The 20710-nt window shown below is 40.9% G+C and overlaps 1 protein-coding gene across 8 annotated transcripts in view; it reads right to left on the bottom strand.

Annotated features, from left to right (window-relative positions):
* The window catches only part of LARP4 (La ribonucleoprotein 4), a 77620-nt gene that overhangs the window by 22595 nt on the left and 34315 nt on the right, over positions 1-20710 (bottom strand). For all 8 annotated transcript variants that reach the window (XM_053556027.1, XM_053556031.1, XM_053556024.1 and 5 more), the window contains 5 exons: positions 19888-19991; positions 17961-18071; positions 16384-16437; positions 6511-6723; positions 5882-5985 (listed from right to left, as the gene is read on the bottom strand). In XM_053556027.1, the coding sequence (XP_053412002.1) occupies positions 5882-5985; positions 6511-6723; positions 16384-16437; positions 17961-18071; positions 19888-19991 (586 nt within the window). The remainder of the gene's footprint in view (positions 1-5881; positions 5986-6510; positions 6724-16383; positions 16438-17960; positions 18072-19887; positions 19992-20710) is intronic.

Genomic DNA, 20710 nt, shown 5'->3' on the forward strand with positions numbered 1-20710 from the left:
TTAAATATGTCTCCCTCTATAAGCAAAAATAATCTGATGATCATATCCGGCTTTCTTAGTGTGATTCACCTCTTTCACAAAGAAGGCACAAGGGAGAAAATGTAACTCATTGGCAAATAATATTAGTACTTTTAGTTAAAAACTCCTTTAATCTGGGCGGCTCCTGTAGCTCAGTGAGTAGGACGCTGGCCCCATATGCCGAGGGTGGCGGGTTCAAACCCAGCCCCAGCCACACTGCAACAGAAAAATAGCCGGGCGTTGTGGCGGGCGCCTGTAGTCCCAGCTGCTCGGGAGGCTGAGGCAAGAGAATCCCGTAAGCCCAAGAGTGGAGGTTGCTGTGAGCTGTGTGACGCCACGGCACTCTACCCAAGGGCAGTACGGTGAGACTCTGTCTCTACAAAAAAAAAAAAAAAAAAAAAAATACTCCTTTAATCTTTTTAAGAAAGATACCTATTCTACTTAACTGTTTAAAACAAAATTTATTGGCAGGGTGAGGTTGTTCACGCCTGTAACTCCAGCACTCTGGGAGGCCGAGGCAGGTGGATCGCCTTAGTTCAGAGGTTCGAGACGTGCCTAAGCTAGAGCGAGACGTTGTCTCTAAAAACACCCAGGTGCTGTGGCAGGCACCTATGGCTCAAAGGAGTAGGGTGCTGGCCCCATATGCCGGAGGTGGCGGGTTCAAGCCCAGCCCCAGCCAAAAACTGCAAAAAACAAACAACAACAACAACAACAAAAAAAACCCAGCCAGGCGTTGTGGCGGGCACCTGTACTTCCAGCTACTTGGGAGGCTGAGGCAAGAGAATTGCTTAAGCCCAAGAGTTGGAGGTTGTTGTGAGCTGTGACACCATGATACTCTACTGAGGGCAACAGTTGTCTCAGAAGAAAAAAAATTATCCATTCAAAATACTGTATGTGAAATCAACAGATACCTATTTACAAAGCTATTCTTTGTAATCATGAAAAATCTTTTATTCTCACACAAGAGAGTTATAAATACATTTACTCTAATGGAATTACTTTTTTTTTTTTGAGACAGAGCCTCAAGCTGTCGCCTTGGGTAGAGTGCCGTGGCATCACAGCTCACAGCAACCTCCAACTCCTGGGCTCAAGCGAGTCTCCTGCCTCTGCCTCCCAAGTAGCTGGGACTACAGGCGCCCGCCACAATGCCTGGCTATTTTTTAGTTGCAGGTATCATTGTTGTTTGGCAGACCCAGGCTGGATTCGAACCTGCCAGCTCAGGTGTATGTGGCTGGAGCCTTAGCCGCTTGAGCCACAGGTGCCAAGCTGACTAATGGAATTACCTTAAGAAAAATCTTTGCGGGCGGCGCCTGTGGCTCAGTGAGCAGGGCGCAGGCCCCATATACGGAGGGTGGCGGGTTCAAACTCAGCCCCGGCCAAACTGCAACAAGAAAAATCTTTGCCAGCTTATGTTGAGATATTCTAATATCTTAGGCCTACTGATACTAACTAGCCATGGAACGCCAGCAAGATTTCTTTTTTTGAAGAGACAGAGTCACTCTATGTCACCCACGATGGAATGTAGTGGAATCAATGTATAACTTTGACCTTGTGGGCTCAAGTGATCCTCATATCTCAGCCACCTAAGTAGCTGGGACTACAGGTGTACACCAACACAATCCACTATTTTTTTTTTGTTTGTTTGTTGGTTTGGAGAATCTCACTTGGTTGCCCTAGATAGAGTGCCATGGCTTTCTAGCTCACAGCAACCCAAACTCAGGCTCAAGTGATCCTGTTGAAGGTTGGATTACAGGGTGCTCACCACAAGGTTAGCTCACCACAATGCTAGTTCTTCTACTTTTAGTAGAGATGATGGGGTCTTGTTCTTTCTCATTCTGGCCTCTAATTCCTAAGCTCAAGATATCTTCCCACTTTGGCCTCCCAGAGGACTATGACTACAGATGTGAGACACTATACCTAGCCAGATAACCTTTTGTTTATAATGTATCCCTCATTCGTAGGCTTTGAAGAGATTTCATTTGAAACTTGAATAAAATGAATAAAACTTGAATAAAAATGTAACATTTTCCTAATACTTAAAAACAGTCTTCTTCAAATGCTTTACCAACTATTCTCTAAAAGGCGCCCCCAAATTGTGATTTTTAAAAGGTGTTACAGGGCGGTGCCTGTGGTTCAAAGGAGTAGGGTGCTGACCCTATATGCTGGAGGTGATGGGTTCAAACCCAGCCCCAGCCAAAAACTACAAAAAGTACTACAAAATGAATGCTTCCAGAATCTACTAAGAAGAATATTTTTTCTACTCATTTTTTCTCTCATGAAGCACATTTTAGAGAAACCTTTTTGTACTAAATTTTTAAAAGTCACCTTGGAAAGACATATCCCATTTGGTTTCTTTGCCAAAAAGTACCAACGGGGGAAATCAGATCTGACAAGAAACTGAAAATCGGCTTGGTGCCTGTAGCTCAAGCAGCTAAGATGCCAGCCACATATACCTGAGCTGGCGGGTTCGAATCCAGCCCAGGCCCAAACAGTAATGATGGCTGCAACCAAAAAATAGCAGGGCGTTGTGGCGGGTACCAGTAGTCGCAGCTACTTGGGAGGTGGAGGCAGGAGAATCACTTGAGCCCAGGAGTTGGAGGTTGCTGTGAGCTGTGATGCCACAGAACTCTACCCAGGGCGACAGCTTTAGGCTCTGTCTCAAAAAAAAAAAAAAAAAAAAAAAAACACCCCAAAACTAAAAATCACTGAAAATAAATCATTAGGAAGAAACTTGAAAAACCAGGAGACTCATAAAACACGCAAATTAATAAAATAATAAATATGAAACTTTTTTTTTTCCTTGAGACAGAGTCTCATGTTGTCACCCTTGCTAGAGTGCTGCAGCGTCACAGCTCACAGCAACTTCCAACTCCTGGGCTTAAGTGATTCTCTTGCCTCAGCCTCCCAAGTAGCTGGGACTATAGGCACCTGCCACAACGCCTGGCCACCTTCTGTTGCAGTTGTCATTGCTGGTCAGTTGGCCCGGGCCAGGTTCGAATCCGTCACCCTTGGTGTATGTGGCTGGCGCCGTAACCACTGTGCCACGGGCAGCCAAGCCAAATGTGAAACTATTATATACATCTAAACCATTATACGTTATTATATACATCTAAACCACTATACATTAGCCCTTTGTAGTTTGGTTACCTATACACTCTGAAAACCTAGAATATATACCAAAATAGAGATTATCTTTGATGTCTGCATTAAAAAACTTACGAGATAAGTCAGTCTTTTGTCTAACAGCATATTCTTTCCTACCTTTTTTTTGAGGTAGGTTCTTGTTTTGTCAGCTGTGCTGAAGTGCAATGGCACAATCATAGCTCATTGCAACTTTAAATTCCTGGTCTAAACAATCCTTCTGCCTTGGCTAATTAAAAAAAATTTTTTTGCCCTCAATGAATCCCCAACAATAAAAAAAAAAAAAAATTTTTTTTTGGCTGGGCTTGGTGGATCACATCTGTAATCCCAGCACTCTGGAAGGAGAAGGTGGAAGAGTTGTGTGAGCTCAGGAGTTGGAGACCCTGAATGTACTAAAGATAGAAAAAAAAATTTTTTTTTGCCAGGCATTTGTAGTAGATGTCTATAGTCCCAGCTACCGGGGAGGCCCAGGCAAAGGGATTGCTTGAATCCAGGAGTTTGAGGTTGCTGTAAACTGTGACGCCACAGCACTCTAGGTAACAGAGATTACTCTTAGATACAATATTGTAGTCTTTTATGCCTCAATTTCTTCATCTATAAAATAGACACACAGGGTGTCCATAAAGTTCGTGTGCATTTTTTTTTTTTTTTTTTTGAGACGGAGTCTATGTCGCTCTTGGTAAAGTGACATAGTGTCACAGCTCACAGCAACCTCAAACTCTTGGGCGTAAGTGATTCTTTTGCCTCAGCCTTTTGAGTAGCTGAGACTACAGGAGCCTGCCACAATGCCCGGCTATTCTTTGTTGCAGTTTGGCCGGGGCCGGGTTTGAACACGCCACCCTTGGTATATGGGGCCAGCACCTTATTCACTGAGCCAGAGGCACCACCTGTCAGAGCGAAAATTTGACCCAGGCAGTTTGACTCCAAAATTTTCACTTAAAGCCCAATGTTTAAAACAGTTTATGAGAATCACTTACAAAGGGTATCCATAAAGTTCGTGTGCACTTTAAAATTGGAAACCATGGCATGGAGTCTCAAAATTAACCAATAAAACATGTAAAATCTAGGAATAGAGCTTGAGACATTAAGGGCTCAATAAACGTTATCTATTGTCTCTTGTGCACTACAGGTCATGGAAATCATTTCAAAGGTCAATTCTTTAAAATCCCAAATAATACACATTCACAACTTGAATCACTTAACATTTTTATCCCCAGAAAACTCTCATTCTCAAAAATATTATCCATTTAACACACTAACTGGCAATTAGACATCTTTTTTTGAGACAAGAGTTTCACTTTATGGCCCTCGGTAGAGTACCATGGCATCACACAGCTCACAGCAACCTCCATCTCCTGGGCTTAAGTGATTCTCTTGCCTCAGCCTCCAGAGTAGCTGGGACTACAGGTACCCGCCACAATGCCTGGCTATTTTTTTGTTGTTGTTGCAGTTCGGCCGGGGCTGAGTTTGAACCCATCACCCTTGGTATATGGGGCTGGCGACTTACCAACTGAGCCACGGGTGCTGCCCCAGACATCTAATTTTATATCAAAGACTCCTACCACAAAATATTTTTTCTGTTCTCTATTATTAAACAATCCAAGGCTAGGCATGGTGGCTCACTTATAATCCCCTAGTTTTTAGAAACCGAGGCAGAAGGATTGCTTGAGTCCAGGAGTGTGAGACCAGCTTGGGCAACACAGCAGGATGTTATTGCTACCAAAAACTTAAAAATTATCCATGCAGGACCAGGTGTAGCAGCTCATGCCTATAATTCTAGGAGGCTGAGGCGGGTAAATTACTTGAGCCCATGAGTTTGAGAACAACCCCATCTCTAATAAAACACAACCAGTTGTGTGGCAGGCACTTGTAGTCCCAATTACTTGGGAGGCTGAGGCAAGTTTTGCTCCCAGCAAACTCGAGCCCAAGAGTTAGAGGTTGCTGTGAGCTATGATGCCATAGCACACTGCTGAGTGCGACAAACTAAAAAAACTAAGACTATCTCAAAAAAAAAAACAAAAAAAAACAAAAAGAAAGAAAAGAAATTACTCAGGCATAGCAATGTGTGCTTGTAGTTTCATCTACTTGGAAGACTGGGGTAGGAAGATCACTTAAGTCCTTGAGTTAGGGACCTGTTGGGAAACTATGAGAATGTGTCACTATACTCCAATCTGGGTAACAGAGCAAGACCCCATTATCTCAATAAAAAAAAAAGAAAGCCACAGTCTAATGTTCCTTTGCATCCAATACCAACTCTGAAGTCAAAGTGTGTTTATGAATTCTAGGTTGAATTATTGAACTGTCTACATTCTTTATACTAAAACAAACTACTCTTTTTACTGAGACTGCCATTAAGCATTATTATTTTTTCTTTTTTTTTGAGACAGAGTTTCACTATGTCACCCTTGGTAGAGGGCCATTGCATCATAGCTAACAGCAACCTCAAACTCTTGGGTTTAAGTGATTCTCTTGCCTCAGACTCCCAAGTAGCTGGGACTATAGGCACCTGCCACAAAGCCCGGCTATTTTTTGGTTGTAGTTGTCATTGCTGTTTGGCAGGCCCGGGTTGGGTTCGAACCCACCAGCTCTTGTGTATGTGGCTGGCACCCTAACTAAGCTACAGGCGCCAAGCCTCCATTAAGCATTATTAATAACACAGTAAACCCTTAACAACCATTGGGAATTGTCTAAAAATTAATATTAGCTATGATTTTTATCTTACCGATTTTTGGGGAATGGTCGACCCATATTCATAGCAGCAACATTTGTTTTGTAAGATCCTGGTGAATTAAAGCCATTCATAAAACTACCATTGGGAAAGGGAGCCTAGAAGAAAATTTTAACATTTATATAATATTAATGGTAAAGGCAAAAATCAGGCGTGAAGGCCATAAGGACCTCAATGAGGCAATGTACCATCAATTTTTCATAAGTCAAAAATAACTAAAAATATTTTAATGATCTATTTTTATAATATTCAAGTACCACTAAATTTAGGAACATAAATCATAAAGTAGTACCTTACTTACTGAAGAATATTCCTCTGTGCCAATATTTCTCAGTACTAAAAGTTATTTGAAATCATTCAGGATTTATCCACTCTTGTCTTTCAATTCACACAGTAAAACTTATGAAATAAATTATGGGAACTAATAGCTCAATTCTGAGTCATAAGCATAATTTGGTATGGAGGACTGGCTATCCATAATACTATAAATTATAATTACTTGTAAACTGTAAGTCAAAAAGAAACCAATGTCAACACAAAACTGCTCCAGCTGATTTCTTCCAATTTCAGCTTGTAAAGTTTTGTTATTTTATATTTTATTGTTCAATAAGCATCTCACTTACCAGTGGTGTTTCAAAGTAAGGTGCAGGATTTGGAGACCAAGACTGAGGCACAATACTATAGACTGAGTACTGCTGATGAGGATTATATACAGGCTGCATAAAGACTGGTGAGGCATAGTGTGCTTGAGTGTGAATAGGCTGACTATACAAACTAGAATCCATTAATCGATAACCATTCTTAGCAAAAAATGTATTGATGGCTTTTATCCTTGCCTAGAAGCAAAAAGAACACATTATAGTAACAAAGGATTAAATGTACATTTTACAAATATATTAATTTATATATATTTTTTTCTTTTTGTAGAGACAGTCTCACTGTACTGCCCTCGGTAGAGTGCCGTGGCATCACACGGCTCACAGCAACCTCCAACTCCTGGGCTTACACGATTCTCTTGCCTCAGCCTCTCGAGCAGCTGGGACTACAGGCACCCGCCACAACACCTGGCTATTTTTTTGTTGCAGTTTGGCCGGGGCTGGGTTTGAACCCGCCACCCTTGGCATATGGGGCTGGCACCCTACTCACTGAGCCACAGGCGCCGCCCTATTAATTTATATTTCATTGTATTTTACATGACTATGCTGTTTCTCCCTGTTATAGAATCAGTAGAGCAAAAGGAAATGCCACCTTTAATTAAGTTATAATAAAAATGTCTGCATGACAAAAACCACAATAAACAAAGTATAATAAGCCAAAATAGTAAAGCTAACAGTAACTTATCAGACAAGGGTGCTAATATCCATATTATATACCTTATAGAAAAGGACATGAAAAGGCCCAATAATCCTATGGAAAAATGGATTAGAGAAATCAATAGAGTTCACAAGACAAAGGCAGGCATCAAATGGCTTTTAAGTATAGGAAACAGATGCTAAACTTTACTCACATGAGGAGTGCAATTAAAAATCAGGGATATGGTAAAAATGCTCAAAATTACTAGTCATTAGAGAAATGCAAATAAAATCAGGAGATACCAAACAACATCTGTTAAAATGGCTATGAACAAAAAGACAAGTGTAAGTATTAGAGAGGAAATGGAGAAAATAGAACACGTGTACACTGTTGGTTGGAATGTAAATTGGTAGAGCCACTTACATGTATGGATGGAAATACATAGATTCTTCAAAAATTTAATAGTGCTATAATATGATCCAGCAATTCTACTACTGGGTATATATGCAAAGGAAATAAAATCAGTATATTGAAGAGTACTATATTCCTGTGTTCACTGCAACATTATTCACAACAGCCTAGATATGGAAACAACCTAAGTGTTCATCAACAAATAAATGGATCAGGAAAATGTGTGTACATACATGCATATGCACACACACACACACAAGAGTATTATTCAGCCTTAAAGAAGGAAATCCTGGGCGGTGCCTGTGGCTCAGTCGGTAAGGCGCCGGCCCCATGTGCCGAGGGTGGCGGGTTCAAACCCAGCCCCGGCCAAACCGCAACCAGGAAATAGCCGGGCGTTGTGGCAGGCACCTGTGGTCCCAGCTGCTCAGGAGGCTGAGGCAAGAGAATCGCTTGGGCCCAGGAGTTGGAGGTTGCTGTGAGCTGTGTGAGGCCACGGCACTCTACAGAGGGCCATGAAGTGAGACTCTGTCTCTACAAAAAAAAAAAAAAAAAAAAAGAAGGAAATCCTTTCATTTCTCACAACATGGATGAACCTGGAGGACGTAATACTAAATGAAATAAGCCAGGCAAATAAAGGCACATACATACTGCATGATCATCACTTTATGTGAAATCTAAAAATGGTGAACTCACAGAAATGAGAATAGAATGGTAGTTGATGGCAGCTGAGAATGGGAGAAGAGATGAAATGGGGAAATGTTGGTCAAATAATACAAAGTTTAAGTTGTGCAGGAGAAATAAGTTTGGGAGATTTATCGTACAAGGTAACAATATTTAAAAATAATGCACTATAGGGTGGCGCCTGTGGCTCGACGGAGTGGGGCACTGCTCCATATGCCGGAGGTGGCGGGTTCAAACCCAGCCCCGGCCAAAAACTGCAAAAAATAAAAAAAAAATGGGCGGCGCCTGTGGCTCAAGGAGTAGGGCACCGGTCCCATATGGCAGAGGTGGCGGGTTCAAACCCAGCCCCGGCCAAAAAAAAAAAAATAATGCACTGTATACTTGAAAATTGCTGAGAGTTGATCTCAAAATGTTCTCACCACCAAAAAATAAGTATGCATGTGTAAATTAGCTTAGCTTGACTTATTCATTTCATAATACATACATATGTCAAAATCTCAAGTTGTACACTGCAAATATATACAATTTTTATTTGTTAATCATACCTTAGTAAAGCTGGGGGAAAAAGACAGAGGCTCATGACTATTCACTAATTGAAAATGGAGGGAAAAGTATCCAATGTACGCAGCCCTACTATGAAAATAATTTATAGCTTTCATATGAAAGCTATAACCCAATTATAACCTAAGAATATGGGGAAAGGTAGGGGAGGATGGGTGGAGGGAGGGTAATTGGTAGGACCACACCTACAGTGCATCTTACAAGGGTACATGCAAAACTTACTAAATGTATAATATAAATGTCTTAACACAATAACCAAGAAAGTGACAGGAAGACTATGTTAACCAGTGTGACGAAAATATGTCAAATTGTATATAAAACCAGTGTATGGTGCCCCACGATTACATTAATGTACACAGCTATGATTTAATTAAAAAAAAAAGAGAGAAATTCCCCCTCTGCCCAATAGCCTATCAATGTTGAAATACACTATGGTGCATTCACACAATTGAGTATTATAGGAATATAGAAAAATAAATGTTCTAAATAGTTCTAAATACTATTAGAGAGAGATTTTCAGAAAACAGTTAAGTTTAAAAAAAAAAGCAAAGGCAAAAAGAAGAAAAGTACATATAGCAAGCTGTTGTAATTAAGATAGGTATATGACATACTTGAGTAATGTTCTGTGTTTTAGATATTTTATTTTTAATTCATATACAGATTTAAAATATAATTTTAAAACTGGCCTGGATTGTAAAAATTTTAAAACAGTTGCTCAGGATTGTAAATCCTACCACTTTTGGGAGGCTGAGGCAGGAGGATACCTTGAGCTCAGGAATTAAGAGCCCAGCCTGAGAAACATAGACTCCATCTCTACAAAAAACAGAAAAATCCTCCTGGTGCTATGCCACTATAGCTCCAGTTACCAGATGCTGAGGCAGGAGGATCACTTGAGCATAGGAGTTTAAAGTTGTAGTGAGCTGTGATTCAGCCACTGCACTCTAGTATGAGCAACAGAGCAAGACTGATTCAAAAAGAAAAAAAAAAAAAAAATAATAATAATAAAGTAAAATAAAAAATAAACAGGCTGGGTGCAGTGGCTCATACTTGTAATCCTACCACTCCTGGAAGCAAAGGAGGATGGATTGCCTAAGCTCAGGAATAAAAGACCAGCCTGAGAAGCGTGAGACCCCCATCTCCACTAAAAATAGAAAAACTAGGTGCCTACTCCGGCAGCTGAGACAACAGGATCACCTAAGTCCAAGAATTTGATGTTGCTGTGAGCTATAAGGCCAATGCACTCTACAGAGGGCAACAGAGTAAGACTTTGTATATAAAAAAAAAAAAGCCATGCCACATTGCTAGGAATATCAAATAAAATGCATGTGAAAGTATAAAATTATAAATCCAATATATGAAAAATAAGTTTTGCAATCCTTCACAGTTATAAGCTGAAGGCCCATCTCTATCCCACAAATAGCAACCAATTAAACAATAAGAAATCAGTTATGGCCAAACTTAAAAAAATTGATTTTGGGCTGGACACAGTGGCTCACTCCTGAATTCTCAGCACTCTGGGAGGCTGAGGTGAGTGGACTGCTTCAGCTCAGAAGTTGCTATCACCTATGATGATGCCACGGCATTCTACCAAGGGTGACTGAGACTGTCTCAAACAAAGAAAAAAAAAATCATTTTAAAGTGGCCTAAAAAATAATTATGGCTACTGCTTTTACCTAAAGTATCCGATAAGATTCTGAAACCAAGTAAAGACTTTATTTTAAAAAATGTAGGCCATAAATAAAGAAAAAAGCAGCCAAAGAAAGACTCCAAGATGACCTAGACATTGTATTACAGAAAATGTTTTTAATCCAGCTATCATAAAAAAAATACTCATGACAACAGGGAAAACTGTCTTCTTAATAAGCCAAATTTAATGAGAAATCTCAGGAGAGAGGGGAAAAGAATTTCAAAAAATGGAAACTCTAGAACAGTGGCTCTCAACCTTCCTAATGCCGAGACCCTTTAATACAGTTCCTCATGTTGTGGTGACCCACAGCCATAAAATTATTTTAGTTGCCACTTCATAATTGTAATTTTGCTACTGTTATGAATCGTAATGAGTTTTCCAGCGGTTTTCTTAGGTGACCCTTTCGTGAGAACCGATGCTCTAGAATATAGCATCTAAAATAAAAAATTCACTGCATAGTCCTATTAGCAGATTGGAGATATCAGAAATGGCCAATCAACTTGAATATGAACCAAAATCTACAACAATTATCTAATATGAAAAACAGATCGAAGAAAAATGAGTGCCTTTCGGGGCGGCGCCTGTGGCTCAGTGAGTAGGGCGCCGGCCCCATATGCCGAGGGTGGCGGGTTCAAACCCAGCCCTGGCCAAACTGCAACAAAAAAGTAGCCGGGCGTTGTGGCGGGTGCCTGTAGTCCCAGCTCCTCGGGAGGCTGAGGCAAGAGAATCGCGTAGGCCCAAGAGTTAGAGGTTGCTGTGAGCTGTGACGCCACAGCACTCTACCCGAGGGAGGTACAGTGAGACTCTGTCTCTACAAAAAAAAAAAAAAAAAGAAAAATGAGTGCCTTTCAGTGACATTAAGCAATCTAATATATATGAAACAGAAGTTTAAAAAGACAAAAGGAAAAGGTGGAACAGAAAATCCTTTGAGATTAATTTAGAGATCCAAGAAGTTTAGCACATTCAGAACAGAATAAATAAAACTATCCCAGACACACTATAGACAACTTAGTGAATGGAAAACCAAAGGTAAAACACCCTGACGGTATACAAAGAAAAAAGACATCACACACAAAGAAACAACAATATGAAGGACGGTAAACATCTCACCAGAAACAAGAGTCCAGAATGGTATCTTGAAAGAACTGAAAAAAATTTTAGCAGTCATCCCAGATTTATGTATCCAAGGAAAACACCCATCAAAAATGAGTGTTAAATATGATATATCTTAAGATAAAGAGTAAGTAGGAGTTAACGATGCATCTTACAAGGGTACATGTGAAATTTACTAGGGATAAAATATAAATGTCTTGGGTGGCGCCTGTGGTTCAAGGAGTAGGGTGCTGGTCCCATATGCTGGAGGTGGCGGGTTCAAACCTAGCCCCGGCCAAAAACCACAAAAAAAAAAAAACTAATAAAAAATATAAATGTCTTAACATAGTTACTAAGAAAATGCCGTGAAGGCTATGTTAACCAGTTTGATGAAAATATTTCAAATTGCGGGGCGGCGCCTGTGGCTCAGTCGGTAAGGCGCCGGCCCCATATACTGAGGGTGGCGGGTTCAAACCCGGCCCCAGCTGAACTGTAACCAAAAAAAAAAAAGAATTTTTCAAACTCTGATACAATAAAAATAATCACAGACAATATAATTAAAAAAAAAAAATTTCAAATTGTATATAAAAACAGCACACTGTACCCCATGATTGCATTAAGGTACACAGCTATAATTTAATTAAAAAAAAGAAGAGTAAGTAGGAGAATTTGACCTTGGTAGGCACTGTAAAAAACACTAAAAAAGATTCTTTAGTTGAAGGGACCTGATACCAGTTATAAACATAGAGGCAAAGAAAGCACAATTAAAACAGAATGAAGCACTGTCTCATAATGAGATTATGAACAAATAAGGAAACAGGTGGACAACGATTATCATCTTAGTGTCTTTATAACTTTGAATCACAGAATTTTACAAATTAATAGCATGCACACTACAAGAAGCAGACTAAATCCTTAGAGGTTGGCCTGACATACTCAAGGGTCCAAGAGCCAATGGTGGAAGGTAACATTGGGGCTGGAAATGTAGGATTCTCAGTTCTTGCTCCTGTCTTTGAAGGTTATTAGAACATTTGGTTTTGATGAATGGTATAAAATTTAATGTGAATTTCCTGGAAAGAACACTGTTATGTGATGGTTAATCAAAAGAACCATAGGAAAAAACAAAATGGCAGAGAATATCTTGATACATAACAAAATACTTTTTACTAATCATCTTCAGATCCAACAAAAGCAATAAGAAATGAGAAGTGAAGGAATAATTAAAATAGTGATTATTTGCAAATAATATGATCTTTTAGCCTGATAATCCAATAGACTCTTCCCAAAAAAAGGAGTTCAAGGTTGAAGCATATAGTTAACATTAAAAAAAAAAAAAAAAAAAAAAAAAAAAACAAAAAGAAACCCTGGCCAGGCCCAGTGGCTCACTCCTGTAATCCTAGCACTATGGGAAGCAGAGGCAGGTAGACTGCCGAAGCTCAGGGGTTCCAGACCAGCCTGAGCCAGAGCCAGACCTCATCTCTGAAAACAATCAGGTGTTCTGGCAGATGCCTATAGTTACAGCTATTAGGAAGGCTGAGACCACAGAATTGCCTGAGTCCGAGAGTTTGAGGTTGCTGCGAGCAATGATGCCACAGCACTCTACCAGGGGCAACAGAGTGAGAGCCTCTGTCTCAAAAAATAAAAAATAGGCTTGGTGACCATCTCAGTGGCTAGGGCATGGGCCACATGCACCAGAGCTGGTGGTTTGAACCTAGCCTGGGCATACTAAAATCAAAAATTAGCCAGGTGTTGTGGCAGGTTACTGTAGTGCCAGCTACTAAGGAGGCTGAGGCATAAGAATCAGAGCCCACAAGTTTGAGGTTGTTGTGAACTATAATATAACACCACAGCACTCTACCTAGGGTGACGTAGTAAGACTCAGTCTCAAAAATAAATAAATAAATCAGTCAGTCAGTCAGTCTCGGTGCCTGTAGCTCAGCAGCTAGGGCACTAGCCACATACACTGGAGCTGGTGGGTTCGAACCCGGCCTGGAACTGCTAAACAACAATGAAAACTACAACAAAAAAAACACCTGGGCATTGTGGTGGGCGCCTGTAGTCCCACCTACTTGGGAGGCTGAGGCAAGACAATCGCCTAAGCCCGGGAGTTGGAGGTTGCTGTGAGCTGTGATGCTACAGCACTCTATCGAGGGTGACACAGTAAGATTGTCTCAAAAAAAAAGAATAGTGTACACTATTCTAAAAAATAAGAATAAGGAGGAGAAAGAAATTGCATTCTCAATGAAAGAAGGATATTGTAAAACTATGGTAATTAAAACAGTGATACTTGTTCACAGAAGTAGAATAAACAACCTGAAACAGATCTCATATTAACAGATCTCATATTCTCAAGTTGTGGAAGAATAGATCAGACAAAAATTAAGTGTTGAGACTATTTTTTCACATATGGATAAAATGGAATTATATCCAAGTCTTGTACTATACATTAAATTAATTCCAAATGTATCTAAGGCCTAAATCTGAAATACTATAAAACTTTCAAGCTATTAGAGGACTTAAGATATCTTCATTGCCTTAAAGTAAGGAAAGGTAGTAACAGGGAGAAGATTATCACAGCCAGAGGATGGAGAATGATGACTAGAAAATAGCCCCATCTGTTGTATGGAAACTAATAGCATCATTTGCCACATAGTAATAATGAGATTTAAAGATGTCAAAGTCTTAGTATAGAGCCTGACATGTAATTTCTTACTACATTTGAGTGAGTCTCATCCTGGATCTTTCACTAACTAGTAGTGTGAAACTACCAGGTTACTCTCATGCCTTATTATCCTCACTAGTAAAATGGAGAAAAAGAGTACCTATCTCATTAGGTACTTGTAAGGATTAAATAAGTCATACATGCAAAACTTTTTTTTTTTTTTTGAGACAGTGTCTCACTGCACTGCCCTGAGTAGAGTTACAGAGTCATCATAGCTCACAACAACCTCAAACTCCTAGGCGCAAATGATCCAGCTACTCAGAAGGCTGAGGCAAGAGGGACTACAGATACCCTCCATATCTTCTGCATATTTTTTTTTTTTTTTTGTAGAGACAGAGTCTCACTTACTGCCCTCGGTAGAGTGCCGTGGCGTCACACGGCTCACAGCAACCTCCAGCTCCTGGGCTTAAGCGATTCTCTTGCCTCAGCCTCCCGAGTAGCTGGGACTACAGGCGCCCGCCACAACGCCCGGCTATTTTTTTTTTTTTTGCAGTTTGGCCGGGGCTGGGTTTGAACCCACCACCCTCAGCATATGGGGCCGGCACCCTACTCACTGAGCCACAGGCGCCACCCTCTTCTGCATATTTTTAATAGATGAGGGGTTTCTCTTGCTCTTGGCTCAGCCTGGTCTCCAACTCCAGAGCTTGAGCAATCCACTTGCCTTAGCCTTCCAGAGTGCTAGGATGAGCCATCATGCCTGTCCACATGGAAAGGTTTTAAAACAAAAACCCATACACAGAACAACCTCAACAGAGATGAGTAATAAGGACAATGTATTCTTTTTTTTTTTTTTTGTAGAGACAAGAGTCTCACTTTATGGCTCTCGGTAGAGTGCCATGGCATCACACAGCTCACAGCAACCTCCAACTCCTGGGCTTAAGCAATTCTCTTGCCTCAGCCTCCCGAGTAGCTGGGACTACAGGCGCCCTCCACAATGCCCGGCTATTTTTTTTGGTTGCAGTTCAGCCGGGGCTGGGTACGAATCTGCCGCCCTCGGTATATGGGGCCGGCGCCCTACTGACTGAGCCACAGGCGCCACCAGGACAATGTATTTTTATTTATAAATGAGGATGAAAATTTTATCACATAGAAAAGGTGGGGAACAGGTCAAAATAAGAGTATGTTTACAATTACATTTTAGAATGGAGGCTCTAGTAGCAATGTGGAGAATGGATTGTTAAGGGAGGGGGAAAGCTGACAGCATAGGAATTAAAGGGGTACTCTAATTGCTCAAGCCTAAACAGTAACAATAAGGATGGAAAGTAGCTTTGAAAGGCAAATTTCACAGGACCTGAGAACAGACTAGACATGTACAAGTGAGCAAATGTCATCAGTGACATTGCTTAGATTGGTTCCCAAATGGTTGGATTTTGTTTCGTTTTTGTAGAGACAGTCTCACTTTATGGCCCTTGGTAGAGTGCCATGGCATCCCACGGCTCACAGCAACCTCCAACTCCTGGGCTTAAGCAATTCTCCTGCCTCAGCCTCCCGAGTAGCTGGGAGACTACAGGCGCCTGCCACAACGCCCGGCTATTTTTTGGTTGCAGTTCAGCCGGGGCCGGGTTTGAACCCACCACCCTCGGTATATGGGGCCGGCGCCTTACCTACTGAGCCACAGGTGTCGCCCTATTTATTTATTCTTTGAGACAGAGTCTCAAGCTGTCGCCCTGGGTAGAGTGCCATGGCATCATCACTCATAGCAACGTCCAACTCTTGGGCTCAAGTGACCCTCTTGCCTCAGTTTTTCTATTTTTAGTAGAGACAAGTCTTGCTTTTTGCTCAGGCTGGTCTTGAACTTATGAGCTCAAGCTAAACACCCAAGTTGGCCTCCCAGAGTGCTAGCATTATAGGCATGAGCTGCCATACCTGGCCTGATTTCCCATTTTTCCTGTGTATGGTGACTTTAGGGACATCTTGCACAAGTCAGAAAAATTTCAAAAATCATTATAGGTTTTCATAATATTATTTCTCTTTTAAAATTATCAAACAACCCAAAAACTCTCTAGTTTCACCAGGAAAGTCCTTTCTCTATTTACAAATATTTCTTACCATGATTGGCTTGCCCTGAAATGTTTTAACTTCTTCTCTTAAGTATTTAAAAGCCTGTTAAGAAAGAAAAAGGGAACTTTTACTGGCATTCCAACACCTCATTAAAGCCATCTTCGTTCAATTAACAAGGTTTGGTATTAGCAGCTGTTTCTAAACTAAATTCTGAAAGTGATTCCACTGTGCAGGTGATCAGGAATGAAAAAGTAAAAATCTAAGGCCTCAGCTACAGTTCATCTTATTGAAGAAGAACTACTAGGGATTACTGCAGACAAAATTCGTAAAATTAAAAACAGACCCAAATATCACTAGAAGATAATTTTTCAATGTTTAAATCAGGTCACATCTCAGATAAAGGACTTTTTATTTATTTACTTATTTATTGTTTTTTGGGACAGTCTCACTTGTCACTGTTGATAGAGTGCCACGGCATCATAGCTCACAATAACCTCAAATTCCTGGGCTTAAGTGATTCTCTTGCCTCAGCCTCCCAAGTAGCTGGGACTACAGGCACCGGCCACAACACCCAGCTATTTTTAGAGATGGGGGTCTCGCTCTGGTTCAGGCTGGTCTCAAATCTGTGAGGTCATGCAATCCACCAGCCTTCCCCACTAATGGGATTACAGCCGGTGAGCCATCGCTCACGGCCCTGATTTTTTAAAAAATAAAAATTACTGAGTGATTTAGAAATGAAGGATTCAACTATAAATTGAACTTTACCTTAGAACTCAAAACAATGTAACCTAAAAATCTGTATCCTCATATTGATTTGAAATTTAAAAAATATAGTAATACAGGGTCAGAAGTATGAATTTAAAATAGAATCTACTGTAAGAATAGCATGGGGAGTAGGGGGGATGTGGATGGGAGAACCTTGAGAGCTACCAGTTATCATAGATAACCTTAATAAAATAAAATGCTAAAAAGTGCATCCAGGCAGTACCCATACCTCAGTGGGTAGAGGGCTGGCCAGATACACCATGGCTGGTGTGTTTGAACTGGGCCCAGGCCTATTAAACAACAATGACAACTACAACAACAACAAAAAAATAGCTAGGCATTGTGACGGGCTCCTGTAATCCCAGTTACTTGGGAGGCCGAGGCAAAAGAATCTCTGACACCCAAGAGACTGAGGTTGCTGAGATGCCGCGGCACTCTACGGAGGTTGATATAGTTAAGACTCTGTTTCAAAAAAAGAGAGACACGATAAGATGTTAATAAAAGAGTAAAACCATTAAGCCAAAACTCCAAGAATTTAGTACCTACTATGCACTAAATACACTAACTATTGAGTCCATGGTTCTCAGTCAGGTTAATTCAAAAGTTCTGTGTATTAAATTTTTTAATGACAGGAAACAATCTGTTCTGAAGGTGAAACTGAACACCTTTAGCACGTGGTCAAAAAGGAAACCAGTTGGGCAAAAGAAAAAAGGTGAGCTAGGTGTTCATGAGTTTCAACAAACAGCTGAACAAGTTATTTAACAAGTTAAATATTTAAACAAACACATTCTCACAATTTAAATATCCTACTATTTATTTTACCACTAGGACTTGTATCAGAAAGCAAGTTTTCTTCTCACCTGCTGTGCATCTGTGTCAGATTGGAAAGTGATATACCAGTTGCTATTGTGTGCAAACTCACAGCTTATCACTTTGGGGCAGTTTTCATTTTTAAACAAAGCTTTCACTTCCTGAAAGAGAAAAACTACATTAACTCTAAAATATACATAATTGGCTCTTACTTTTATTTACTATTAAGAATGAGCATCTCTTCAAGTCTTTTGGGATTTTTTTTTTTTTGAGACAGAGTCTCACTTTTTCCCCCTTGGTAGAGTGCCATGGTGTCATAGCTCACAGCAACCTCTAACTCTAGGGCTCAAGCGATTCTCTTGCCTCAGCCTCCTGAATAGCTGGGACTACAGGCGCCCTCTACAACGGTGCCAGCTATTTTTTAGAGATGGGGTCCCCCTCTTGTTCAGGCTAAACCGGAACTCGTGAACTCAGGCAATCCATCCGCCTCAGCTTCCCAGAGTGCTGGCATTATAGGCGTGAGCCACCAGGCCTGGCCCTGTTTGTTATTCTTTTATTATTATTATTTTTAATGAGACAGAGCCTCCTTCTGTTTCCCAGGGCAGAGGCCAAGTATCGCCATCATAGCTGACTGCAGCCTCAAACTACTGAGGCTCAATCATTTCTCCTCTGTTAGCCTATAGTAGGACTATAGGTACCTGCCGTGACATCCAGCTAATTTTTATGATTTTAGCAGAGATGAGATTATTACTCTTGCTCAGGCTGTTCTCAAACTCCTGAGATCAAGTGAACCTTCGACCTCAGCTTCCCCAGAGTCTAGGATTCCAGGTATGACCCCACCACACCCGATTGACATTGTTTCTTAATATTACAGATATTCTTCCCATTCTGCCAGTTTCCTTTCAACATACTACCTTTTTTCTTTTCTGTAACTTTTTTTTTTTTTTTTGGTTTTTGGCCGGGGCTGGGTTTGAACCCACCACCTCCGGCATATGGGACTGGCGCCCTACCCCTTGAGCCACCAGCACCACCCTCTGTAACTTTTTTATTGTTGGGGATTCATTGAGGGTAGAAGAAACCAGGTGACACTGATTGCATTTGTTAGGTAAAGTCCCTCTTACTATCGTGTCTTGCCTCAATATATTACTTTTGACATGTAGTTCAAAATAATCAAAGACCAATGACAGTTTCTTTTCTAACTTCTCTCACTGCTTGTAAGTTTAGAAAATCTTCATTCTAGAGCAGTGGTTCTCAACGTTCCTAATGCCGCGAACCTTGCGACCCACAGGTTGAGAATGGTTGTTCGAGAGACTTACTGCTAAATGACTTTTGGAATAAAGATTTAACTACTAAGCCATCAAAACATTTTTTATGTGGTAAAGGTTTAAAAATTCTTTTCTCAGCTGGGCATGGTGGCTCACGGGAGGTTGAGGCATGGGGACTGCTTGAGCTCACAAGTTCAAGACCAGACCAGCTTGAGCAAGAGCGAGACCCCATCACTAAAAAAATAGCCAGGCGTTGTGGAGGGTGTCTGTAGTCCTAGCTACCTGGGAGGCTGAGGAAAGAGGATCCTTTGAGTCTAGCAGTTTGAAGTTGCTGTGAGCTATGATGCCACAGTAGTCCACCAAGGGCACAAGGGCAACAAAGTGAGACTGTCTGGAAAAAAAAACTCCTGGGCTTAGGCGATTCTCTTGCCTCAGCCTCCCGAGTAGCTGGGATCACAGGCACCCAGCTCACTTTTTCCCCCTTGGTAGAGTGCCATGGTGTCACAACGCCCAGCTATTTTTTTATTGCAGTTTGGCCGAGGCCGGGTTTGAACCTGCCACCCTCAGTATATGGGGCCGGCACCCTACCCAATGAGCCACAGGCACCACCCAATACAAGTCACAATGATTGTTATCAGGGCACTGACATACTCTGCTTATGTACCTCTTCCAATTTAATGAACATTTAGTTTAACAATGATTAATGATTTACCTCTATTGGTGTTGTTTCAGGTATCTCTCTAAGAATCACAATACAACGCTTATGACTTGGTCTCACTTTCTCGCCCTTCTCATCCACTTGTACCATGGGAGAAGCTGAAATTGCAAAAAAGAAAAGAGTCTCACATAGAGTGCCAGTTCATGATATTAATAATGGCATTAAAAAACTGTTTATTGTAATTGCCAACCGAATCAATTAGCAAAGGCTATGTTAGTAACAAAGTAATTAAGTTGTAGAATCAAAGTTACAATTATGACAAAAAATTTAAGATTCATATACAAAGAACACTATCCAAAGTTATCCATTCAACAAATATCCAGGGTATCTACTATTTTTCTTTTTGTTTGTTTTTTTGAGACAAGAGTTTTGCACCCTTGGTAGAGTGCCATGGTGTCATAGCTAGTAGTACCTCAACCTCTTGGGCCCGTAAGATTCTCTTGCTTCAGCCTCCCAAGTGGCTGGGACTGTAGGTGCCCGTCACAGTGCCTGGCTAATTTTTTTTTTTTTTCTTTTAGAGACAAGGTCTCCCTCTCGCTCAGGTTGGTCTGGAATTCCTGAACTCAAGAAATCCACCCACCTCAGCATACCATAGAGCTAGGATTACAGGCGTGAGCCACCGCGCCTGGTCTAGAGTACCTACTTTGTGACTTTGACATTACAATGAGATTGAAAAGAAGCCTTTGGGGACCATACAACAAACATATAACCAGGCAAATTTCTTGTATACGGGAACTTCTTCACTCAAAATTGATAAGAAATGGGTATTAACAGCAATCAGGGTATTTGCATTAGCTAAACCCCATTCTGGGGACTG

This window comes from Nycticebus coucang, chromosome 12 (assembly GCF_027406575.1).
Source record: "Nycticebus coucang isolate mNycCou1 chromosome 12, mNycCou1.pri, whole genome shotgun sequence".
NCBI lineage: Eukaryota > Metazoa > Chordata > Mammalia > Primates > Lorisidae > Nycticebus > Nycticebus coucang.